Genomic DNA, 27,510 nt, shown 5'->3' on the forward strand with positions numbered 1-27,510 from the left:
GTGCATTACTCTGATACTATTTTAGGGTAGGATAGCTGATATCTGCGTGATTCCAAGTGACTAGAATAAATTCAAGCAAATTTGTTCTCTTAATATCATCATGTGTCATCATCAATAGCAGAATTATACGTTTTGCCCTTAAAGTGCTCTATCCTGTCTAATATTTTTATGCTTTTTTTTTTCTTTTTTTTTTTTTTTTTGTTAAGTTCTCGCATCGAGTAGCATGAGTAGCGAAATAAACTATTCATCAGCTGAGGAAATGCGTATTACCCTGTCATATTTGTTTCGTTGTATTGACGGCATGTGAAATTGTTACTGGAGTTGAAGACAAAAAAAATCCATATTGTGAAGTAGTTCCTGTTTGTCTGACATGCTTTCGTTGGGATGCGAGGTAAATTTAGCTTTGGGAAGGGGTTAAGTTATGATATGTTTTGAGCTCCCCCTTGGGACCCTGTGGTGAGAGCTACAACGGGCTGATTTATTTATTTATTTAGTTTTGTTTTCTTCATTAAATCAAAGTCAATGGAGAAACATAACAAATTAGAGCCATCTGTATCAGGCTAGGGGGTTTTAAGCACATTAATAACGTACACGTTTCGTATCGCAATTCATCTCTGGTCGTGGATATCCAATAGTATCTTACAAATGTGGCAAACGACTTCAAAATTTTATTCAAGATGCAAAGCTCCTGTAGGCATGTTTCATAAGAATTGAGCTTTTAAAGACGGCTTCAGTCTCTAGGGGCATTCGTGATAATTAACGTGTGCGAAATTCCAAATATCCTCAAAAACCGAGCAACTTTTTGTTTCTACTAGAAACATGATGTATTTCGGTTTGCGAGCTTGATACTTCGTTAGAAGTCTAAACAGACGTGCATATCATGAGATTAAAATGCAGAGGATGCGTACTCTCTATCTCTGAAAACGTCTTCAGAAGCCTGAGAGGAGATCTTAGCCCACAAGTCGATATCAAATTTGGCTGGTAAAGTTTTCTTTTCTTGTGATCTCTATTTTGGTGTATTTTTTGAAATTTCTTTTGTAAGTGATGTACTCGCTGCCATGTGCGTGTTTACCGCGAAGTAACCTCTGAACGCTCTTCAGATCCGGTCGCTTCCTTTATCTCGACCAGGGGTGTGAAAGGAGGACTTAAAACTCGAATTTACCTCGTGGGAATGAACACTTCTGCTTCAGCATTTCAGGAAGAAACTTCTGGTTGAACTCGCTCGTTCAAAGTTTTTCTACTTCCCCCATTGCAGAAGCGTAAACGGTTTTTTTTCTTGCAACGCTACCACGCGAATTAACGCGAGTTGAATTACTAAGCAAGTTTAACGGTAAAACAATAAGGACTTACACATGCCGGGTAGACACGCTTGATAAAATTGATTCTTTGTCCTTAGTTTAATAGCGCGACAAAAAACCCTCGGGCGAACTTATTTTAAAAATAAAACTACAATTTTCCACAGCCTTTTTGAGAAACCATCAAGAAGAAGGATTGCTCTCTCGCTCTACGGCCTTCGACAAAAACTTGAGCGTATCTCTTCACTCAAAGAGAAAGACGGCAGGGCGCGTCAGAAAGTAAGCTTTTAACCCATGTTGGCCAATATAGGACAAATTACGGATGATGCAAGATCCTCGGAGTATAGAGTGCTATTTATGCAATAGCGAAAATCAGACCTGAAAAAAATCAGGCCTGTACGGGATTCGAACCACTGACCTCTGCGATACTAGTGCAGCGCCCTACCAATTGAGCTAACAAGCCAACTGGGAGTAGGCCGTTGAGTTGATTCGTAATAAACCCGTGATGATATAAATCAGATATGATGAATATATGAAGTTCATATATTTAGAACTGCGGTTATAGATACGTATGATGCACGATCCTCGCAGTAGAGAGCGCTATTTATGCAATAGCGAGAATCAATTTCTTTCAGGTCTGATTTTCGCTATTGCATAAATAGTGCTCTCTACTGCGAGGTTCGTGCATCATACGTATCTATAACCGCAGTTCAAAATATATGAACTTCATATATTCATCACATCTGATAGGACAAATTGGTTTTCAAGGTTATTTATATCAGACATGCGACAGTCACGAAAGCGTGACTAAAACCGTGTCTTGTCATTCGTAGGGCTATGAAATCAATATAGAATACGCCAAAATGCATTTAAGCGTTGTAAAAATTTTTAAAGGCTAATCATACAGTAACTACGAAACGAGAAAACAAAACGAAAAGGGAATCGAAGAAACTGACACAAAAGAGGTGGTGACAAATCACGTAATGTTTCAAAAACGAGTGCGAGTGTTTCATCGGGGTTTCCAAACACGAGAAAACTGATGAAAGCACGAGGCCGTAGGCCGATAGTCTCCCTCGCAGCCGTTTTTTTTTGGATGTCACGCAACGCTCCCCAAAAAGAACGGCTGCTGACAACCGAACTGACAACCGAATTGGCCAATCACAGCTCGGGTTCCATTTTCAGGCACCTTTTCGCGCCAGACTCAGCTTTTGAGACTCGTCCAATCAGATATCGTTTTCTATCACGATCCTCATGTGGAAGTTTTGAACTTTGACGACGCTTTTCGCAAGGCGTCGTCAAAGTTCAAAATTTTCGAGCTTAAAGCTCACCAGAAGCTTGCAATTAAAAAATTTTTAGTCGAGAAAGAAGATGATTTTGTTAAGTTGTCTAAAGCACTCCCGCTCGTGTTTGACCACGTTACCGATGAAAGTGGTCATATTATTGTTATTGTTGTTGCGTTGTACCAACGTGTGGAAACACTTGATAATTCGGGCCGATTTCCTGTACCGGTGATAAGAAGCCACGAACATAACTAATCGGGTGCTCCAGCTAGCAGCGGACTGGCAAATGAAGAAGTACAAGTAGTGTAGGAGACGTTGGCCGACCTAAATTATAGTGTTCTCGAAGCTTCGCCCGGTTTGTTGACGGCAAGCACGCGCTTTTTTCCTCCTGATCTCCATCTGTAGGTCGAAGGAAGCGTTTAGCCCTTGGCCTAGATTGAAAGGCGCCTTGTATTTCCTTTCGATTATTGATGAAATTTACAGTTTCTTATATATTCTGACTTTTATAATCTGTAGTAACCTCTTGAAATAGTGCGAATAAAGAGTTTCAGTTCAGTTTTTAGCTTCTTCTACTTTCTCAGTTGCTCGCTGAAACTTTAACAACCGCCCAAACAATCCAGCGTTCGTGTCGTTGCAGTTAACGTCTATGTTAAGCGTAGATTCTATAATTTTAACGAAATTGTGAGAATTTTTCCCAAAAATCGTGATAATTACGGCGGTTTCAAATAAAGCGAGAGGTTTGAGTCGAGTAGGGACTCGACCCAGATCTCCCTTTTTCTTTTCACCCCTCCTAGGACATATCAAGGTTTTGTATGCTTTTTGAATAAAAAATGCATTACCACACCATCATACTCTTGCCATGACCTAACAAAAGTTCATTTTCTGTTGTATTCATCTGCGTATTTAATCATGTAAGGGACCGGTAGTTATCTATCCCTGGGGGAGGGTGGGGGCGGTGGAGAATTTTGGGGAGATCACATGGCTTTCAAGGGGAACAGCGAGGGTGTCAGACGTCGCCAGGACAGACTGCCAACTACCTGCCAAGGTGGGAGAACCCAAAAATATTATAGAGTCTTATAGGGTATCATGTAAATTTTATGGTGACACAACCAAAATCCTCCAGCGCCCCTCCATAGCTTCAACTATTCATTTTTGTGATATATAAGTCGAATGCCTTTTCATTGTTAAGTTTCATCGTTTCGGTGGCCGTTGGAGATGAGGGTTCGTGACATGTATCACCAGCAATCGACGCATTCTGGGTGCGAGTTATCCCGACGTTGCAGTGGGGTGGAGGGAGTCATATGCTCTTATTGGCTCAGCAGGAGACAACAAATCATCTTGGATTGAACAAAAAAGCGCTGTAATTATAATAGCAGCTGGGCCCACCATTATATCTTTTAGAATTCCCCTAATATCGTGAAAGTTTAGACGTTTTTACACCAAAAAGCGTTAAAAACAATCATATTTGGGCTAAAGCGGCGATCTATTTCAAGTTTTAAACGATAAGTTATTTTTATTATGAAGCAGGCAATTGATTTCCTGACATGTATATACATGCGTCCATGCATATTTATTGTAATATGTATCAAAACTCATATCATCTTGCTTCGAGTCTCTCTGCGAGCCATTAGTCTTATAATTCCTGCGTTTATCCACGAAGCTGCCTAAAAGCGCGGGAAAACGCGGCAACCAAGTCGTGATTGGTTTTAGTTTCGCATCTGATTGGTTAAGAGAATGGCGCGAGTTTTCTGGGCTAATCACAAAGCGATGTAAAGCAAAACTTATGCAGTCTCCGATTATTTCACCTTCGGCCCTCAATTGAAAATCGCGTTAAATACTTCAACTAAGTAAAAAGAGCACGGAGTTTTATCAATGTGGGACTAGCAGAGTCTTGGGGAGTTTAGCAACCATGACTTTCAAGACTTTTGTCATAGGATTGAAACTGCTGAGCAACGCTGTGCAAACGAAAAATTTGTCCTAATCTCCTTCGGGTTGCGTCTGACAATAGCATAATTCATTAGAAAACTTGTGGTGATGTCAAACTCGTTATATCCTTTTTTTTTTACTTCAAAACCCTATTACAGTAAATTGTTGTAAACTAATAATGTCATTATATTACAGGAATTCCAATATTATTCCGATCTCTGGAGCAACATGGTGGAGTTTGAAAGTTTTGCGGGGATGACAGGATTTGACGAGAAAGAAACCAAGCTACCAACTTACTGGAATACAAGTTTCAACTCGGTATGCCTCGGTATGAAGAACGGTGATGAAACCAACGACCTCGCAGATTCTCTGTATTGTTTGATAGCCGATGGGCAATAACGTAGCACTTCACTAGGTCGCAACCCATGGAAGTCGCTGATTGGTTCAGAGGACTCATTGAAAAATTACTGCAATGCAGAAGGGTTCAATGTACACCCGAATTCAACCCATTCGAAGGCGAGAATCGGTTTGATCGCCAAAAATGGAGAAAACTTTAGAAAACTAAAATTGGTATTGGTTTAATAGGCGCGGGTTCCAATACATGTGGTAATAGGGCAGCCTATGGTGCAGACAACGGAGATAAGAATATCAAAGTGATGGGTTACATCTTTGTTCAGTAATAAGTATTGAATTTGACATTTAGCTTACACGCCATCTAAAACAGGGGCTTATTAGAGGTGCACGTAGATGAACTCCAACAAGTGAACCCGTGAGAAGTGCAATTAGAAACATAGAGATTGATTCTTAGATACTTTTCATGTTCAATTTTTTGAGAGGAGCAAACTTTAAATAGCTCAACTTAATTCATATATATATATATATATGAATATATATATATTTTTACAAATTATTACTGGTGAGAGTCGAGAAAAGGCCCATCGTTTGGTTTCAGATTCCTTTCATGTTGTTTGAAGTACCTAGGATACAAAAATTTACGTTATTTAATCACTTTCACTAGAGTGTGGTGAGGGTCGCACAACAGAGCGAGGCTCCAAATTAAGTGCGCCCAATATCCCACCCATCCCATCCCAGGGGAGGACATCCATCACACAGTAATCTCGTGTGTGGGAAATTAACGTCTCCTACCCCAACCCTGCAGGAGACGGGACCTCCATTTATTCGTCCCTATCCGAGAAGACTAGAATATCTAACAATTTCTTGATGTTATAGAAAGGTAGCAAATTCTTCTCAATTATTTTAAGACCCTGAGTGTTGGTCCGGCCGGGGCTCTAACCCTCCACCTCCTGCACAACAGTCCAGAGCTCTATCCATTGAGCTAACCGGGAGGCGGAATGTGTTAAATTTATTTTTGGTAGAATTGTTCTTGAGTTTTTTCCCAAATTTAAGTTTTTCAAATCTGTTATACCAAATCACATTCCTCACGAGCACAGCCAACAAATGTCACAGAAGTCTACCATAGTAAGTGAAGGTGTAGTCTGATCGTCCGGGTGAGTGTAGTCCTGAGAAGGACTGTTGTCGGTGGCAGTGACTGACGTTTCGACAACCTGTGCGGAAGTCATCATCAGAGTCAAGTGAGTGATTGTTGTCAGTAGAATGTTCTTATTCCAGTTCGTGTGAAATGATTGGTTGGTTTTGCCGTGATGTTATTGGCTGTGAGACTCAAGTGACGTAAGTCGTTCGTGATTGGTCTGTTTCGGTCTGTCGGTAAAGCTAGGTTGTTCTTTTTCGGTCGTTTGTGATGTTTATGTCGTGAATGAGTCGTTTGTATGGGGCAGGTAGTTGTTGACATCTGTTTAGGGGAGTCTGTTCTAAGTTAGTAAACCAGCTTTCCAGAGTCAGTCGTTGAAAATAGTCAGTGCTGTAGGTTAGGCATTGCGCAGAGTCCCAGTCAATGTTGTGGTTGGTAAGTCGATGGTGTTCAGCAATGTGATTGCTGACATCACCTTTCCTCGTCGCCCGTCTGTGTTCAGTCAGTCTTGTTGTGAGGTTTCTGCCAGTCTCACCGATGTAGGAGGCTTGGCAGTCGGAACAATTGATCTTATAAATCGTTCCCTGTCTGTTCCTCGGTTCGTCTTTGTCTTTAACGTTGGTTAGTAACTGACCATAGTTAATCGGGGTCCCCTCGATTAACTATGAACTGACTTAGTGTGGTGATGGGTTTGTGGGCGACGCGGATATTGAAGGGTAGTAAGATGCGCGAGATGTTTTCAGACATGCCTTTTATGTACGGTATGGTTGCTGTAGTCGTAGGGGTTGCGGTGTCGTTTGTTTCGGTAGTGGTAGTGGGTTGGTGAGTGTTTCGTCGGATGAAGTCGTTGTTGTAGTTGTTCTTCGTAAAAACACGGTGAAGGTATTTGTTCTCGTCGGATAAGCTGTCTGTCGAGTCACATACTAGTTGTGCGCGTCGTGTTAGAGTTCTGATAGTTGTGGCTTTGTGTGATGTAGGGTTGTAGGATGACTCGTCTAGTAATCTGTCGGTGTGTGTCGGTTTCCTGTAAACTGTCGTTCGTAATGAGTTGTCGTTGTGGCTTACCAGGCAGTCTAGAAAAGGAAGTTTGCCATTTTCTTCGACTTCTCTGGTAAACTGTATGTCAGTGTTTTGTTCGTTAAGGTGGTTGTGGAATGCGTCAATTTCGTCGTGTCGAACGGCGGTGAATGTGTCGTCAACGTAACGTAACCAAAGCGGTATCGTTTGTCGGCAAGTCGAAAGGGCGCGTTCCTCGATGTTCTGCATCACAATTTCTGCTATAACAACAGAAACTGGAGACCCCATGGCAGTGCCGTGTAACTGTTTGTAGTGTTTACCGTTGTACTGAAAGTAAGTAGACGTTAGGCAAATGTTTAGCAAGTCCATGATGTCGTCTGTCGGTAGCGGTAGTGGTTCGGTAGATTTTCGGATTGCAGTCTCAGTGCATTGTAATGCTAATTGAAGTGGAATACTTGTGAACAGTGATTTCACATCAAATGACACTAGTTTGTAGTCGTCAGGTATCTGAACAGTCTTGGTAGCGTTAATGAAGTCTTCAGTGGATTGTAGTTTATGTCTGGATTTGTCGGTTAGCGGTTGTAGTATTGTCGTCAGGTACTTGGATAGTTGGTATGTGGGAGAGCCACAGAAAGAAACAATAGGTCGCATCGGGAAACCAGGTTTGTGTAGTTTCGGCAAACCGTAGAGTTTCGGTGGCTGTGGTACCGAGCACCTCAGTCGATAGTACCGTTGGTTGTCAAAGGCGTTCGTTTTCTTGAGTGTCAGTAGTTTACTGTTGAGTTTACGTTGAAGGGCAGGAGTTGGGTCACGTTTGAGTTCTTCGTAGGTTCGTTTGTCGTTAACTAGTGCGTCCATTTTGTCGTGATAGTCAGTTTTGTCCATAACAACAGTAACTCGTCCTTTGTCGGCTGGTAGGATAACTATGTTCTCGTCGTTTCTCAGTCGTTTCAGTGCGCGTTGTTCGTCCTTAGTCAAGTTGCTGTCATGTAGTGACGTTGATTGTATAGTGGAGGCAATTCTGCTTCTGATGTTATCCTTGGTCGGCTCAGATAGTTCTCGTTGCCGAGACAGGGCCGCCTCAACACTAGATACAATAGCCTCAGTCGGTATGCGTTTAGGTGTTACTGAGTGTTTTAGTCCGTATGATAGTACCCGAGTTTCAGTCTTGTCTAAGGAACGAGAAGAAATGTTACTTACCCAGTTGTCGTCCGGTTTGCTTCGTCTCTCTTCTTTGTCTCGTAGCAGTCGTGTCAATTTTTGTTGATGTCCAGTGCGGGCGCGTTCAGTCGTCTTGTTGGCTCGTTTGTCGGCAATATTTGAGCAATAGTGGAAATCAGACCTGAAAAAAATTCCACTATTGCTCAAATAGTGCTTTACTGCGAAGGATCGTTCTTATATACGTCTCATAACCGCAGTTCACTCATATGTTTCATATGTTTGTTGTTGTTCGATTTATCATCTACGGGTTTATATCGAATTAATTTGATGGCCTGCTCCCAGTTGGCTTGTTAGCTCAATTGGTAGAGCGCTGCACTAGTATCGCAGAGGTCAGTGGTTCGAATCCCGTACAGGCCTGAAATTTTTTTCAGGTCTGATTTCCACTATTGCTCAAATAGTGCTTTACTGCGAAGGATCGTTCTTATATACGTCTCATAACCGCAGTTCACTCATATGTTTCATATGTTTGTTGTTGTTCGATAACTACTACCCTCAACTTTTTGGGATGTCAGACCTAGAGGACACACCCTCAGCACATAAATTCCCAGAAAACATTGCACATAAGAGCTCAGAAAACAAGAAGAAGTACTTTGATGATGCTTTTGGAAAGTTCACTGACAAGTTCCTATTACAAAAAGTAGATGTCAATGACTGTGACAATGAAGATGATTATATAAGAAATTATGCCCTTTGTTGTATTTGCCTGGCTACTCTCGTAATGCAGATGAGGGACATTGCAGGGGAGGGGGATGGCAACAGAAATCTCATCAACCAAAAACTTTTTATGTCAGTTTTCAAGTCTATGGGGGCCTACAGCAAATATGCTTTAGAAATGTTTGTGAGTATACCGGTATTTTAATCTGAAATAGCTCATTTAGTCAATTAAGTGTCACTTGATTCTTCCCTAATTAAACAATGTTACAAATTTCAGTTTTACATACTACGTCGAAAATAGCGCGGGATTAAATAACATCTCCAGAGAATATATCAACAATCGTGAGTGGCCATTAACACAAACGATTATCCATTGAGAACTAGTACCAGGCCCCCGACGTGCGAAACTACGCATAGAACGCTTGTTTGATCGATCGAACGCTCACGGACGATTTTGGTGATTTCTAACGTCTTTTGAGAAGTAAATCACCTTGAAACAACGCTTAAATTGTCGTAGAACTAAGGTAAGAAGCCAATATTTCCTTGTTCTTTCCTCGAATTTTGCAATTTTGCCTGCATTATGCGATTTTTGACGAATTATTCGAAAAGTTGCGATTTGAGGTCAATTATGCGAAACCACAAGATCGCAGAATATCAGAAGCCCTGTTAGAAGGAGGACCTTCTGTCATATTCAAATTGTAAAAGCCAAAATAATTTCATAATTTATCAAGATACTTACAGATTTTGCTAAACATTTACCATATTGTACTCATAAGCTACATGTAAACAAGGTACAATTCACAAAATTAATAGGACATATTAATGGATTAAATCTGCTGTTATGTTGGTTCAGGAGAAAGGAAAACACCCCAGTTTTTATTTTCTTAGTTGACTGCAATGAATTTTTCAGTTTCCCAAAATAATCGATTATATATCAAGCATGATCAACTGCCACATCACTTTAAGTCTCGATCAGTTTTTGATTATGATCCATGACTGGCACACCACTACATAGTACTAGTAGTATTATTGCTATTTTAGGATATTGGTTATCCTCGTAAAAACCATAACATCTCAGCTGAAATTTAGCGGCTCACTTGTCTTTAATAAAACATCAGGATCCAAGAGGTGTCAAGTAAGCCATTACTACTTGTATTTTGCCGAATTCAGAGATTCATTTGTTTTAACTTAAAGTCAGTGACTTGTGGCATATATATTTCATTCAACCATATAATTATATAAAGGCTGATAGTTTCTAAAGAAACTGTTTGGGGCTACGTCGGTGGGGGTAACGAAATAATTTGAATGTATCAACAAAGTTGAAATGGTAAATTAGCCACCGTTACGATTATAAAAGCTGACGTTTCGAGGATTAGCCCTTCGTCGGAGCGAATAGGGGAATTGTGGGCTGTGTCTGCTTTTAAAGGCAGAAAAAGGAGCTACGTGATTGGTGGGAACATGGCAACGAGAAAAACACGAATAAATTAGTGGAAAGAAAAGTGTTCGTTGATACCTGTAGGATTTAGACTGCCGGTTTGAAAGATGGGCTTTTGTTCAAGAGTTTTTCGGCTTTCCGTGCTACCTAAGCGCAAGGAAAGACCGCAGATTGCCATGTGGTGCTTAGAATGGTTAGTTAAATCAAAATCACGGTCTAGCGACTGGTTTCGACGTGTCCTTGTCATTCCTCTCCACGTCCCGAAGGTGTTCTCGGAATTGGTCACCAGTCCTCTGCCTGTTTCGCCGATGTACATCTTTTTGCAATAAGTGCAAGTTATACAATAGATTACATTGGCGGAGGTGCACGTGAAGTGATCGGTGATCTTAATGGATCGTTTGGGTCCCGATATTTTCTCAGGGTTGTGAATGAAAGGACACGTTTTGCATCGTGCACGAGTGCACTTAAAAGTGCCTGGTTGGTCATTAGTCTGAAAAGAACTTCTGACCAAAAAATTGCCTATGTTTTTGTCGCGTTTGAATGAAATGAGCGGAGGCTGCGAGAAGAAAGTCGTTTTGAAGTAATTTAAAGTTTTTAAGAATGATGGATTTAACTGAGTGGTTGTGAGGGTGAAACGTGAGAGTGAATGGAATGCAGTCGGAATCTTCCTTTTGTGACGTTTGTAGCGCTAAATGTCGATCAATAAGTTGGGCGCGGTGGTAACCCGCTTGAACGACAGAATCAGGGTAACCACGTTTATCGAAAAACTGGCACATTGACTCTGATTTGTGGTGGAAATCATAGTCATCACTACATAAACGACGAAGTCTTAGAAACTGAGAAAAAGGAATGGAATTCTTAACGTGAGATGGATGCGAAGAGGAATACAACAAGTAATTATGCGAGTCTGTAGGTTTGTAATATACACTAGTGCATAAACTGTTGCCTTCAATTGAAACTTTGATGTCTAAAAAGGATCAAGAATTGTCAGAAATTTCCCAGGTATATTTCAGAGCCGGGTGAAAAGAATTGACTGCGGTTATGAATTGAGTCAACTCCTCTCTGGTAGAGGAGGTGGCGCCGATACAGTCGTCGAGGTAGCGACCGTAGAGTACAGGTTTGGAGCCGTTGTATTGGCTGAAAAATTGGTGTTCGACAAAACCTACAAAAAGATTGGCATAGTTGGGTCCCATTTTGGTACCCATGGCTACACCATTGCTTTGTTTGAAAAAGTTTTCCCCGAATGAAAAACAATTGAGTGTGAGCACTAGTTCGGCTAAGCGTAGTAGTGTTTGAGATTTAGGTTCCTTAACAGTACGTTGACCAAAAAAATGTTTAAGGGCCAGAAGACCTTCGCCACTTGGAATGACAGTTTAAAGAGACGTAATATCCAATGACAGTGTAAAGAGACGTAATAAAGAGACGTACTATAATTGAATGACTAGCTCAGTGAGCAGGAAAGATCGCACTTTCTAACCCACTTGTGATTAACTGCTGTGTCCTGCACAAAACGTCCCTAAAAGCCATATAATAAATCCAAAATTGACCAGGCCTGTTCTGTCAAGATGGCTAGATACTGGAAATCTGTTTATGGGGCTTGATTCCATCACAGTCCATAAACATGCCAAAAAAAAAAAACATTGGCTAATACCCAGCCATCATGACCTAGCACTTAGTCAGTAACTTATACATATCTATCTCAGCTGAAATTCAGTGGCTCACTAGTCTTAACTGAAAGATAAGTGTCTAAGAGATGTCAGTTAAGCTATTACTACTTGTATTGTGCAGAATTTGGTGATTCACTAGTCACTCAATAACTATAATCATTATCAGCAGTATCTAGGTTGATAATTCTCCCATGTGTTTGGCCAGCCACTGATGATAGTCAATGATGTTCAAATACCTTAAGGGAGACCTTTTAATGTCAGGGAAGCTGTCATGACTTCTTCCAGGCACATGATTAAAAGGATTCAAATGCAATAAGTCATTCACCATTTCTTTCTCATCTTTAAGTGAGTCGCAAGTTGTATGTTGCACAGATGTCTTGGGGATGCCTACAGATGGGTCAAACTGCTCTACAATCTGATGGATGCCAGTAGTTGCTTTGCAGACCTTGCTAATTGAGTTTAGACTCTTGTTTGGTCCCAGCCTTTGGACAATGTTTCTACTGCATCTATTTGAAATTTCTTGGGCAAGATCATCTTCAATATTCTCCCGTGCACCACCCCTCCAGTTAACAAAAAATCCTCGTTTGAACTGTTCAGATAAGCGTGGGGTTAGCAGGCACTCAATCTGAGCAACCGGTAAGTAGACAATAGTCATTGGGTACTTTTCTCATTGAATTGCTAGTTGATTGGCAATGGGTCCAAGGATTGGATCATAACTTTCATATCCATGGTGATTACTCTGACCCACTTTCTTATTTAGGTATATGTTTATCCAGTTGGGTTTTTTTGCAGCAATTTTACACTCATTTTTTAAATGTAGACTTAATCTGCTTTAAGTCCCTCAATAAATGAGGTGGTGCTGTTGCTGTTAGAGCCATTGTGGGTACATTGGGAAAAAAGGCCTTCAACACTGAAAGATTTTTGAAGTCCTTTCTGAATTCTTCACCCCTGAAAAAGAAAATTGAACCCTCTAATACATATATACAGTATTTTCTTTTGAGTTAAAATGTTTCTGTAGAAGTAACTTTTGTACTTCATAATAGCTCCCTCTTATGGATGGATGTCTTTATTAACAACTAATAAGTATACTGTGTATATATTGGATTTTATTTTGAATTTATCTCTTAGCAAATGTCTTTATATCCTTATTTACAGGGTTTTTTAGGTTTGGGGGTCAACCTAATATAGAGCTTAGGTTCTTCCCTGTTGGCACCTTCTTTGTAATTAATCAATTAACAATAGCTCAGTTGTAATGGCATGGAGACAAAGGCGAATATTCTAATTCTAAAGCACAAGGCAATGCATTAAGAATTTGGACAACTGCATGCCAGATTATAACCAAAGACAATCTTGTTTCCTTGTACTGGCAAATAAATATTAGAGATCAATGAGCAGTGTAAACATCACAGGAGTCATTGATAAACTGGTTCATAAAGAAAAATCTATCATACCCTATAAATAGAGAATAGAGCAGAAATTCGCTAAATACTGTAATCGCACCCTAAATACTTGACAGTGCTGCAACCGTGCTTTAATTAGTTTTCCGAGACACAAGCTTGAGTAGATAACTTACTCCCTGAAACAAATATGAAGCGAATAACCAAGAAATTAATAAATTTAGGCACTTAATTACCATAATTCAAGGCAGTGTGCTTCATCAACAACACAGGGTACAACATTGTCTTGAAAGACTTTGTCTCCCCTCAATTCTCGCCCCTCCTTACTTAGTAGAGCCTCTGGATGGGCGAATACGATCGAAGTGTTGCCGTTCACTATATCTCGAGGAAACTTTGTTGTGATCACGGCCACGTGCTCCCTTATTTCTCGTTCATTTCCGAACAAGTTCTCGGCCGGTTCTTTCTCGTTTACAAGTGGCTGTAACACATCAGCGGTTATCCTCCGAGCTTTTAAAACGTTCAGCTGGTCTTATATGATGGCATTCAAAAGGCATACTACAATAACTATGTTATAAGAAATAGACAACTTTGAGAGACATGTTTCGGCATGCTTATGCCATCTTCAATCAATGAGTAACTGAACGTGAGTAATTATATGACAGACAAATAGATGAATAAAATATTTACAGTATGATGTAATACAAAAGCGGGTACTAATTACAACGTGACACCAAAAACATCAAAGGTGTGAACTAAAACGCTAGAAAAGTGTTATAATACTGTAAACAGCATTATAACACTTTTCTAGTGTTTTAGGGCCCGTGCAAACGCTCGCAACAACACGCAACATTGTTGGGCCAACACTGTTGTCTCTTGCTGCGCGATGTTAGCCGATGTGTGCAAACGTTCGCAACAAGTCACAACATGTTGGGTCTTTCGATGGGAATACAAAGGACTTTCTGCAACTTCAATGTCCAGAATGTCTCTCATCTCTTCGATAGCTCTTTCGCATTTGTTTCACACGTGGTAGTCCTTTTTGTTGACATCCCACAAGCAATCTCTTTCCTCAAGAAGATCTATCAGTTGACCGATTTCCGGCTCCGTCCAGCTTCTAAAGGGGGACATGGGAGGGAGGGGGGCTGAACACCGCAGCACCGCAAAAAAAATTAACCAACACCGCATCACCGCAAGAAAAGACCACAGAACACCGTCACCGCAACTATTTTTAGCTACATAATTTTAACGTCTTTAATTGACGTAATACTTTTATACCTAAACAATTATCCACAAAATAAGCACATCAAAACGTATATTTGTCAATGCGTGCCTACGTGTCGATACTGTTAACGTTGATACCCGTAAATCAGTTTTACTGTACTTATCGGGAGAGCTCGTTTGTATGAAAGTCCATGAACATGACTCAGAAGTCGACCCGCAAAGCTGCTAGGGATAAAACAACATTTTCAGAGCGCCGAGCGTCCTCTTAGTAGCTTCGCCGTTCAGTTTATTTGATCTCTAGAGTATTTTGAAAGATTCATATTGTTTTAAAGTTATATTACTACACCTTTAGACAGGAGGAAGCCGAAAAAAAATTCACTGTATAAGCCGATTATTGAATCGTATGGCTCTCCCAAAGCGTGACCTTGCGCCCAGCAGAAAGGTTATGGAGCTCCCGATTTCTCCTTGAAGGTAGTTTCCACCTTCGTCACTGGCTCCTATATCATCCTCATCGCTGCTTTCATCGTATTCGGGCTCACTTCCGCTTGTTCATGACTTGTTCTTCGGTTTGAGAGTCTTCTCCAGGTCCTTCACTTTCCTGTCCATCTTCCTCATCTTGCTCAGCTTCTTCGAATGTAATATTTATGGGTTGGTCAGACCTGATGCAGTGTCTCTGATAGATGTGCTCGGGTAGAGTACCATGCTTTGCCATAGTCGTCTCTTGGCGCACTGTTCGCTGTCGTACTGCAGCTCCATAAGCCGAAGCCGAAGCCCAATCCCGCGTAATGTCGCAATTTGGTTTCGACAACTTCATAAGGGGATGCAAAGTTTGACTAAGTCTTTTCAAGGTAGTTCACTTTATATTCTCTGAGCTTTAATTTATTGAAATACGGTGTACCATGTTAATTTAAGAACGTCCTAAGAACGTTTTCAGCCTCAAATCGTAAAAAGATTTAAGAACGTTCAGCCTCAGCTCTAAAATTTGACGTTCTTATCCATAAAAAAAGAGTGTATCGCGGAGGTAAACCAACATGGCGGCTCCATATCCGGGCTCTGTAACTGCGCTGTAAATTTGCGCAAAACCATTTCGACGAATATCTGAAGTCTGGGAAAACGCAGAGACCTTAAACTTGCTGAAGAGTCTTTTTCATCTATCTCTTATAGCATTACAATTTCTTAACTATATCCACAGAAGATTTTTCGATTTATTTTTTCGTTGCGTGACAGTGAAAACGATCTACCGGTATTGCTCTCCGGAGCGCGCTCAATGACCCCTTTTTCTTGTATCTCTCAGTTAGTACACGCGCTGTGATTAGTAAATTTAGCGGGCTTTACTGTACGGCCCGCTAAATTCAAAAGTTTATTTGTGAACCCAGAGAGATATAATAAATATCTTACTAACCTCGTTTTCTCGGTTCGTACCGTAAGTTACGGATCCTCATTTTTTCCGGTGGGAGTTATGGCCCGCGCGCCTCGCGCTTGGGCCATAAATCCGACCTGAGAAAACTCGGTCCGTAACTTACAGTAAGGCCCTCCAACTCGGTTAGTTGGTATTATCCTTCTGTAGTCAAGAGAGTTATTTTTTATCAGTTCTGTCGTTCGTCTTTGTTAATTGTAATTAGTGTAAATAGTTGTAGTCTCGATAGTTTAGTTCTGTATTTATTAGTTTGTATTTTTTCGTGCTGTGAAAATGTAAATTGAGTATGTCAGCGTTGTTTCATGTAATCGCCTTTGAGTATTGTGTAACCTTGTTAAGTCTATTGTTTCAGCCTTTATGCGCTATATAACATCCTAGTTGTAATTTTTATTCAGTCGTTATTCCGGAGTGCCGTACAGATCCTGTAAGTAGTTACGCCTTCGTTTGTATTTTCCTGTGTTTTATCGTAATCATTTCGTTGTATTTTAGTTTCCTTGGATTTAAGTTCGCATTGTTAATTCTGTATTTTTTTGTGTGTGTTATGTATAAGTGAATCGTCGAGATTAAAAAAGGTACGCATTTCAAACTGTGACGGAGTGTCAGTTACACCTTCGATATCGACAGTCGTTTGAAAAAATAAAAGATCGAGAAGGTCGATATAGACTGGTATCAAAATGACCTCTGGACGACCCTAAACTGTGACGACTTTCAGATATAAAGAATAGCAAAGGAAAAAGGTCAAAGAGGAAATAATAGTAAACGTGTCTAAGAGTGTCTAAGTTACAAACTTACCAAATGCACTCCCTTAGCTTACAAAGCCGTCTTTCCTCCCTATCGACAGGACATCTGAATTTATATTTCGACCGGTAGTTTTCGCCCCCTTTTCCTTCTTCGTAGAAAAAAAACCACGCAATCGATGATGCATTCCTTCTCGTCGTTTCCAGAATTTCCAGAATTAATTTCTATGACCTCGGCCACGGTTTCCACGTGTCTAAAAAAGGCTGAGCTCTGGGTGGGAGAGGTCAAGTTACTTGTCAAGTTACGTATTCATTAACAACATTAACGAAAACAGCTTCGTAATGGCAGGTTAAGCATATTGAAGATTAACTTGACAATGTTGGTCTGTAATTCATTAAAAATCAAACAGAATGGTACGTGCTTTTCATAAATTATCACAGATTAAAGAAGTTTACATGCTAAGTTTAGGTTTGAGAAAGACCAAACAAGAAGCCACAGCACCGCAAATATTTTAATTTCACTGAACACCGCAGCGTGAAAAACACAAATATCGAACACCGAAGGATTTGAGATCACCGCAAAACCGCAAATTGAGATTTTATTCACCGCATCACCGCAGTAAAAAAAAATCAACACCGCAACACTGCTAATCCTCATGTCCCGCTCTTATAGTGATCCACACTTGCTGAAGCGGCCAATGACAGGGGAAAAAGTGATCACGATACATATTACTAGACCAGTAGGTTTTCATAGCCAATCGTTATTGTCAGCCGAGATAAAGGTGGCGACGGGATATTTATGTCCTTGGGGGCATCCGTAGACACTTCGTATCAGAGCAAAGTTTTCCCTCTTGTTGCGAATACCGCTTCAAGAATCTAGTGTTATTGAGCACAAACAAACCAGTAAACATACCAGTACCGACTGAGGCAGTTGAATTAAAGTTAATAAAATTACGGGCTTTTATGTTATTGGTTGATATTTCTCAAATCCAGTCCAGACAACTTTATTTGAAAGTTTTTAATAAGATTTCAGGAGTACAAGTTCTGTAACCCTGTTGTGGATAAAACACACAATAGGCCAGTAGTTTTCTTTAGCCGATCGACTACTGTTAGTCGAAACAAAGGTAGCAACGAGGTAGGTATGTCCTACGAGGCGTATGTAGATTGTTGAATTCAGGAACAAATGGTTAGAATGTTTTATGATATATATAGAGTACAGGTTCTGTATGCACGTTTTTGAAAAAAGTCCCGTCAAATTATATACAATCTTTTCCGCCAATTTTTCCTCGCATGCAGTCCGTTACCGGCTGATTTATTTGTAAGTTGGAAAGCTTCGCAATTAAGACAAGGATTTCGTAAAAGAGATGCTGCAGCGCAGTTTGAATTAATATTTACCCATTTCAAACCACGGTAACAAATCGACCCTTACAAAGTCAAAGCTACCAGTACCGGGCTACTTAGTAGAGAAGACATCTGTCACATCGGATTTCTGCATTACCAGGTCTGTAAAGCAGTGTTTTGAACCATATGAATCGGCATTTCAATGGCATCCTGATCAAATCCGTTGAGAAAAAAAAACATAGGCACTCGGGTAAGTAGCACAGCCATCCTATCCCCACTCAAGCCACTGCTTTACCGATTTCAGTGTTTTCGGATCACCGCCTCACCCATTCAAAAACCGTCTCATATTTAGCCTTAGCGCATAAGCTGTTTTAAAAACAAAACTTTAAGTTGCCACGAAGCCGCCAGCGAAAAACAACAATTTCATATCGAGTGCAACTTCAGTTCGGCTTTGGCAAAATATATAATTGAGCAAAATAACTCAGGTGAGCCGAGTTTAAAAGCTAAGTTTACAGTGTTCTTTCTAAGTTTTGTCTTTTCACGCTGTTGACTAGATTCCCGGCGAGAACAAATTGTAAAAGTTATCGGCATTTTATGGTTTTCGTTAAGGTGTCCGCTCCAGTCAAATGAAAATCAGGGAAGGGATATTCCCAAACATGAACAACAACAGCACTACACCGATGTCCTTTTCCCAATTTATCACATTGGGGGAAGGGGGGGGGGGGCAGTTGTATGCAGGCTAATTGTAGTCAATAAGCAATTCTCAGCTAGATTCAGCAATATGCATATATTTAAAAGCCATTCAAATCTAACAAAAAATTTGAGAAATATTATGGATATTTTCCAACTGAAAACCAAGCAAAAAACCGATAGTTTTATCGAACGCACGAATCACATGATCCCTCGCCAATGGTAAGGCCCTCGGATTCGCTCTGGCGTTCTCCAGAAAGGCTGTTTCATTCTGAGTAGCCTGGCTGTTTTCTCTTTGTAGATTGTTATCACGAAAAACAATATAATCAATAACAAGACGAAGCTAGCAGCACTGAAGAACTCGGCAGTCATGACTGGAGTACGGGTTGCAGCGGCGATGGAAATGCACTATTGGTTTAGATATATAGTGTTACAGCAGAGATCATACTCTTATAGCCTCCGATCAAAGTCAAGATAACTAATATCTGCTCGTAATGGGCTTATTTTCTGTAGTGATGCGTTTCTGTCCGTACCTGACGGTGAGCTTTTTTTAAAATCTCCGCTGCCAAGATAAAGGTAGCGACGGGTTATGATGTCCTTGGGGGGGGGGGGGGGGGTTAGTAGACTGTTTAGGTGACGATGTCTGTCGGAGCGGTCCAGGGCATTTCAAAGAATTTAGTGTTATTGAACACAAACGAACCAGTAAACAAAACAGTACCGAAAGAGGCAATTGAATTACAGTTCATGAAATTACGCCCTTTTTTGTTGTTGGTTGATTTTTCTCAAGTCCAGACCAAACCATTGTTTCTAAAATATCTCGTTGTAAGTATTTCAGAAGATCTGCAGAGTAGAAGTTCTGTAACCACGTTGTGGGTGAAATACGCAATAGAGGTTTTGCACAGCAGCCATGTTGGATTGCACGAACAATGAAAATGTTTTGCACACGGAAAGAAAAATTTTTCCCATGGATAAAATAATCTATTGTTCCTGCCATCCAACATGGCTGCTATGCGACCAGGTGGTTTCTTCAGCCTATCGACTACTGTCAGCCGAGACAAAGGTGGCGACGGGGTATGTATCTCCTATTTCATAATATCTACTGAGTCCAAGTGGCTGTAAACACGTTGTGGCAAAAAATCTCATCAAATTCTATGCAATCTTTTTCGCCGATTTTCCCTAAAGCAGTCTGTTATCGGCTGATTTATTTGTAAGTAGGAAAGCTTCGAAACCTGAGGGAGAGATTTTGTCAAAGAGATACTGTAGCGCGGTTTGAATTATTGTTTACCCATTTCAAACCACGGTAACACATCGACCCTTACAAAGTCTGTGCGTAATTTTGTTTTCTTTTTTATGACAAGAAATAAATTTGAAATTTAAACTGAATTTTTACGGACCCGTGTTTCGCAATTACATTAGAGGAAATCGAGAGCAACCCCACAGTATATTGCAGTAATCTAGATTGGTCTAATTGACGAATTTTAAACAAATTGCCTGAGTTGTCAAATTACAACTAAGACGGCCTAACATGAATAGCTCTACGCTTGCTCGTCTAAGCTTTATACCGTGGCTGGTCCAAATGAGGAATCAAATATCACGCCTAGATAGTGAATCTCTTGCTAAGGTCAAATTTACTGTGCAAGTTTATTCTGGTTTTAATTTCGAAACCTATCTTTTAATTATAATGACTGAACCATTCCTTTTGGTTGCAATTAAACAAGTGAACGCAAGTTTCCTCATAAACTTAGGGATTTAAAATATCACTTTTGTTTTCAAAAGTTGTAGAAATTTCCCAAGTTATATCTCAAATTGGAGTCTAATTCCTATCCGCACAATTAGCCGTAACGTCGCAATCTGATTGGCCAATTTGCCGTTGTTGACAAGAGTACCGACAACGCTGCTCGCGTCACCGTGTCACACAATGCCTTTATCTCGAACATGGATGACTCGAAAATCTTTACGTCGATATTGTGATAAAAATCAAATCGACAGGGGTTGAGCGTGATCTGTTAACTTATCGACAACGAGTTTCGTCGTCAACATTTGGTATGGACTCACTGGAATTGGCTGCACCTCGATTGTGAGTCCACAACATTTTGACCACTGTGATGACGAATAGACGAGTTCACGCTTGACGATGCATCATGGGTAACAGGATATAGCTCAAAACAAAATGGCGGACGCGCTTCGATGGGTCTTTTGTTTCATGTCCTTTGTTCTAGGTTAGCATGCTCAGTTAGCGTCTCCAACCATTAACTATAATACAAGAAGATACAGAGAGTTTATTTTTACAGTTTTTCTGGCTCAGAACACTAAATTGAGACAACAATTCTTCATGGCAAAGCACCTCTTTACGACACTGGTAACGAAATTTGCACTGAAAATAATAAAAGAAACATTTTATCCCCTTTCAACTTTAAGCCAACAGCTGGTAGCGATAACAAAAAAAATCTAAATTGGTTTGCTGATATCTACATGTGGTTTTATGCTTCCATATACATGATTACTCGAATAATTCATTGAACCAAAACAGAACAAAACACAAAATCTACAAAAAATGCGCAGTCATGGACCAGAGCCTTATTACATCCCTCTCGCGATGTCATTGGATTGTTTCCTTTTTTCAAAACAATCATCACTGGAAGTTTGGGTTTGAGCAAAGCTCAATACATTTGCAAGAAACAAAATGCAGTCGTGAGAAAGAACGTTGGATAGAATTTGGGAGGAAGAGAAAAGCCGTATAAGGCATGATCAGTTTTGTCAGCGCAAAGATCACATTACGTCAGGTGAACTGAGGAAAAGATGTAAGGGAGCATTCACGGTTGAGGAAAAAATATATAAGTTGTACTAAACAATGATGATAATAATAATAACTTTATTTCTACAGCGCTCATATCCTGAACTCATGGTGCTTAACAATATTACGAGAATGAAGTAAAATGCAAGTATTAAAATCTATTGCAATCCATGTTAATTATCGATGTAGGATGTAGTACAATTTTCAAAAGTGGTCCGGACTGCCGGTTTCACCTAGCCGTATACACAAAGAGAAAATATGTGTTTCTTTTTTTTCTGTCACAAGCTAACTACTTCTCCTGCCTTAGATGAGGCAGAACTGGGTATCAGTTCCTAGGATATATGGAAGTGGAGGGAAAGCCCAGAAACAAGATATAAATTTTGACATGAAAACAAAAAAATTTTGTAACGTTATCGTTGGAAACGCTCTTGGTGGTGGCGAGGTAGTCGTCTTATTGCTGGTGTTCTTCCCGACCAGTAATTATTCGGGACCTTACGCAACCACGACGGCGACGGCAACGAGGACGTGGAAAAACGAGAGATCTAATTGGCAGAACGATAGCTCAGCACGTGCGTTTTGAAACTTTGTACGTTTCTTAGCTGTCCTATGCAAAACAACAACGTGAAATCGCCAAATTTTGCGTCGTCTGCGAACCGAAATCGCGACGGCAAATTATTTTAATTTCCATTTGGAACTCAACGCTACTTTTATACGTCATGCTGAAATTGAGCTGTGGCGCCATATAAGACAGTAAGCTCCTGCAACCATTTTTGAAACTCTAACTAAGAGTAGAAATTCATTTTTTAATCGAAGTCTTCCTTAGCGTTCCCGTCCTGATTGCGTAAGGTCCCTAATGAAATCCCCCGCCGCCGTTATTGCTCAGTCCCTTGCGGTCTGTGACTACAGAATGTGCACTTACACTTTTGGCCGCAGTTCCAAAACAGAACCTTTAACCTGATGGGATACCCTTGAAAGTCTATTAACCGTTTTCAATAAAAATACGAATTGCGCGCTAATGGTGTATGTCTACACCGTAGAGACGGACGACAGGAAATCAATGCCCATTCAGAGCAATGTCTCAACATGATATTAAAACAGAAACACTTTTTATCGCACAGAGCCGTCAGTATAATAGTTATTAACATGCATTACAATTTCGCCTTTTGTAAATCAAATAACTGTTTTGATATCACTGTTTTGATATCACGAGATTGATGTTTCTAAAAAAAAAACATTAAAATTCCATTCATTTTTTATTACCATAGAGATAGCCAACACGCCATGAAACAATGGCCTCAAAAATTCTCAAATACAACTCATTAGAGCGATGAAGTAGGTCAAAGCCAATGAAAAGACAATAGGCTGTTTTGGGGTTGAATAATCTTTACGATTCGGAGTATAGAGCCACTTTGGATCAACACGTGTCGTTTCTGCTGCTCAGTTTACCTAAACTTTGTACTTTTAGTGGTTATTTTCGGAACAAAACAAGTCAAAATGCAAAATCCTCTTATTCGAAATGGCTGAGAACGGTTACAATTTATAAGTGGTAACAAACCGTAAAATCAATATGTTTGCCATATTTATACTTAAATTTGAGTATTGTTCATAAATCGTTAAATTTCAGGTCACTTGTGTCTCCTGGGGCAGCCTACTTGCCCCCTGGTTACCCCACGAGTTGAATGCTGTCCACGTCCCGCTCCAACCTCCCCCCCCCTCCCGAGTAGAGACAATCCACATAAATAACCTACTTGTTATTTTTTGTGGGAGTTTTGAGGGCAGAGATGCAAAAATAGGCCATAAAGCCGTAAAGAAAGTGGTTCCTTCGACCAAAAGAAAGTCAAACCTGCAACATTTTTTCAACCCTGTTTCCTTCTTTATTCTCACGAGGGTAAAAAAAAAAAAAAACAGGAACTAGGACGTCACGCCATGGACCGATACCCAAAATACAACTCCAAATTTGGATGAATATCTTATGGAATTTGTTTTAAAAGATGGCCAGTGAGGCAGTTTAAGTTACTGCTAGCGGCGAGAAACAAATAAACCCCTTTGGCAATGATTTACATTAAACAGGCTGGTTTATTTAGACAACCACCTTAGATTTTTTTACAAATCTATTGTTAAAGAGACAGTTTAAAGTACACAGAATAAGGCCACATTGTGACGTTAAGTCTAGAATCGAACAGGTATACAAAGTGGCAGTCATGTTTACATGTTTGCAAGCAACTTCCAGGTTATGGTGAAAGAGTAAAGAGATTGGTTACACTGATATTCTTACAATGTTCATTTGTCACCTCAAGTTGTAAATTATTTCTTAAGACTCGATAAAAATCTTGTTTGATAGATGATGGCTTTGATGGCCTTCGCTCGGCTGAGCTCAGTTGCTACTCTAAAAAGATATTTTTTCTTAAAAAAAAAGGTGCATTCAGTCAATTGAACAAACTTTGTCGTTGTCTATTCATTTGCTTTCTCTTGCTACATCGCAGGAAGGCGGGCAGTTCGTAGGATTTTCTATTGAAAAGAGTAAGTTTTCAATTAGCGTCAGTGAATATTACCAAATGTGACTTAGACTTTTACAAAATCAAACTGGTTTGCAATTGCCTGCCTAGGTTTGTCTGACTGTCCGACTGACACATAAATAATTCGAATAGTTCATTGAATCAAAACAAATAAAAATACTTATATATATATCTGCAGACAGTACTTTTTTTTTTTAATTTTTTTTTTAAATCAATGTTTTATTTACAGAGGTAGTTGATTACTTACAATGATTGATTATAATAATTGGATAATTTAGATACGGTGATTGGGATCACAACAAATCAGGGGAAATTACATTTGATAGTAAATAACAGAACGTTTGAAGGTGAATACCGCTGTGCAGTGCGGCGCATCGGGGAACTAATGCATTACTAGGGTTCATTGTTCGTAGCTTGTGGACAAGTTGGATTACATTAAAGGCGTAAGTACTAGTTGTTCAGGAAAGGTTTCATACCCTTTACACTATTTACAGGTGGGGGGGGGGAGCCTCTGCACAGTGCACCAATTAAGGAGACCCGACGAGGGGGCTTGTTGGGGGGGGGGTTTAAATTTTTATTTTAAGTTGCTGGTTCGCAAAGGAGCACAGGACATTCCGGTAAGCCCAGAATGTGGTTAAGATGACGCGAGGTGCAATGTGAAAGGCGGCTGTTATGCGTTGGCGAATGCGGGTCTTAATTTTAGAGACAATGGTTTGAGCGGATGGCCGTTTAGATTCGAAAGTGTCGAGGTTCCGGGCGGCCCACAGCTCATTTAGGGTGAGTTTTATCAGAAAGGAGGTGATGGCATTTGAATGCGCCCAAGAGGAGCCTTGGGGCAGCCCTTGGCGTAATAAAATAATAGATTCGGAAAGTAAAAGAGGTTGATCATAAAACTGACTTATCAGATTTGACATCCAGCTCCTCACAGGAGACACGAGGCGGCACGAGCAGAAAGCATGAGACATCGTTTCCCGCTCGCCACAACCCGCGCATTGATCGATCACGGCGAACTGGCGCCAGACAGTACTGTTTCGGCCCTCCAGGCCTCATCAGTGCAGTGCTTATGTTAGGATGGGGGAGAACCGATATGGTTACCCCGAACGATCCCACATTTGTGGTATCGTCTAAGCCATGCCGGAGTGCTCAAACCAGGAAAGCCTAGTGAGCTGTGCGCAATGCTAGCGGCAATGACTCACCCCACAGTGCTCAATTTGAACATGAAAGCAGAGCTTTGTATGCCAAAGAGATATATATATAAAGAATTAAAGTTCAGAAGAAAAGTGGAACTGTATGCACCAAAACCTTACTTCCCTTTCGCGTTGTAAATTAATTGTTTTTATTTTTAAATTTAGATCCAGTGGAACTTTGTTTTTCAAAAAAACTGAATACATTAGCGAAAAAACAATTATTAAAAATAATTTTCACTGAACCATGAAACAGAACAAAAATAAAATACTTCGAAGCAAAATAGGATCCATTGGCGAAAAAAGTACGAAACGAAAAGCAATTGCTAGACAGAAATTGCATCTAAACTGGAAAGGAAGATGAGGGCTTTAGTTCATGAACAAATGTGTGAACAGAAAGACTAGATCAAGACAAAGAAAACGACAAAATACGCAAAGAGGCATCGAGGGTCGGGGAAAGAAGTAAAACTGAGAATTCTTAAGGCAATGCCAAGGACGTTGGGTACAAGTCTGACCAATGTAGTCATTTAGTGATTGGTTTAACTATACGCATCGTGCTCAATTCTTCAGTGCCGGAGACAAATACGGGCTCTGGCGTTCTTGATAATCATACAGGCTAAACACATCAGTTCTTTAATGAAGCAAACGCAAAAAAGGGGAAAACATAAATATGAGATAAATTTCGACCTTAAAAACTAAAGAATTTCTCTTACTTTGTCATTGGAAACGCTCGTCGTGGTGGCGCGGAAGTCGTGTTATTGCTGGTGTTCCCCCAAGGATCCTGCCATTCTGCATACCACGCCGATCTGAATTTCCCTCAGTATAAGGAAAATATTGAATGAACTCCGATGGTAAGGCCCTCGGATTTGCTCTAGCGTTCTCCAGAACATCTGTCTCATTCCCTGTAACCAGAATTTTTTTCACTGTATTGTCGATTTTTATCACAAAGTACAAGACAATCAATATCAAGACGAAGATAGCAGCCTCAGCGATCATGATTGGAGTACGTGGGTTGCAGTGGCGATGGAAATGCACTTTTGGTGTAGATGTTGAAAGTCAAAGAAAGCCTTACAGCAGGGATCGCACTCAAATAGCCTCCGATCAAGGTAACTGATATCTGCTCGTGATGGGCGTACTTTGCGTATCTGTCCGTAACGGTAACCGGTATATACAAGCGTTCCAATGGGGTCTCGATGGACGTCACGCCATGGACCAATGCCCTACAACTAAAAATATGTCTGGATCACTGTGGAATTTAAATATCATTCTTTTAAAACTTCCGGTGTCCTTTTGTTCATCTTCACGCTATTTCCATGCGCTGTTTCCCGTTACAAGTGCTATAATCTTTTTAACCAAATGATCTGGATGTCTGCCAACAAAAACTTTCGTGCCCATCATTAGACACTGGGCTTTGAGCCATCAGAGTTCTGTTGAAAAATTACAAAGTCCACAACTCCTTCGAAACTGGCTCATTTTTCGCTTGAAAACCCCTCAGGTAAGTGTCATGATAATATTTTGCTTTTTTATTTATAGTGATCCACACTTGCTGAAGCGGTCAATGACAGGGGAAAACGTGATCGCGCTACCTTTTTGTGTTGTGTTGTGTTGTGTTGTGTTGTGTTGTTATAGACGGTGCGTAGACCTACTTAACATTAATAGAAAAACTCTGAGATTCCCAAATACTGTGACACAGTCGTGTGGGGTCATTCAAGGTTTCTGGTAATCGAGATCAAAAGCGGATCATTCAAGGTTTCTGGTAAACGAGATCAAAAGCTCTCGATAAAATACGCCGGACCACATACATACATACATACTTTATTTGTCACGTAGGTCGATAAAAGGCAGCTAAAAAGCTGATGAGGACCTTCAAACTAAAGTGTATCTACAAATTTAAATAATAATAATAATAATAATAATACTAATAATAATAATAATAATAACAAACTTGTGAATTTATAGTAAGTAAGAAAAGATGTAATACCTAGTAAGATAATTTACAGTTAATTTCAAGACTGTAGTGTTAAAAATAAATAAAATAAATAAAAATAGTAAAATAACATTAATATATGTAATTTACAATGTCTTTATTTATTCCCTGTAAACCATTAAATGTTATTTTATCTAAAATGTTGGATTTTGCTTTAAGAGCAGATTTAAAAGAGACAGTGTTCGGTTTGCTTTTTAAGTACATGGGTAAGTTGTTCCATAGGATAGACGCGTGGTGAGAGAAGG

At 40.1% G+C, this 27,510-nt stretch overlaps 2 protein-coding genes and 1 pseudogene across 2 annotated transcripts in view; 1 reads left to right on the forward strand and 2 right to left on the reverse strand.

The window, feature by feature from the left end:
• Window positions 1–27,510, reverse strand: part of LOC111326494 (abscission/NoCut checkpoint regulator) — a 152,091-nt gene that overhangs the window by 115,172 nt on the left and 9,409 nt on the right. The window lies entirely within an intron of this gene.
• Window positions 83–5,333, forward strand: LOC148728362 (putative skeletal organic matrix protein 5). The gene is made up of 2 exons (XM_088725929.1): window positions 83–391; window positions 4,697–5,333. The coding sequence occupies exons 1-2, from the start codon at window positions 371–373 to the stop codon at window positions 4,898–4,900; spliced, it is 225 nt and encodes a 74-aa protein (XP_088582055.1). The 5' UTR covers window positions 83–370; the 3' UTR covers window positions 4,901–5,333.
• Window positions 12,652–15,311, reverse strand: LOC148728363 (recQ-like DNA helicase Blm; annotated as a pseudogene).

The sequence above is a fragment of the Stylophora pistillata genome, chromosome 6 (genome assembly GCF_964205215.1).
Source record: "Stylophora pistillata chromosome 6, jaStyPist1.2, whole genome shotgun sequence".
NCBI lineage: Eukaryota > Metazoa > Cnidaria > Anthozoa > Scleractinia > Pocilloporidae > Stylophora > Stylophora pistillata.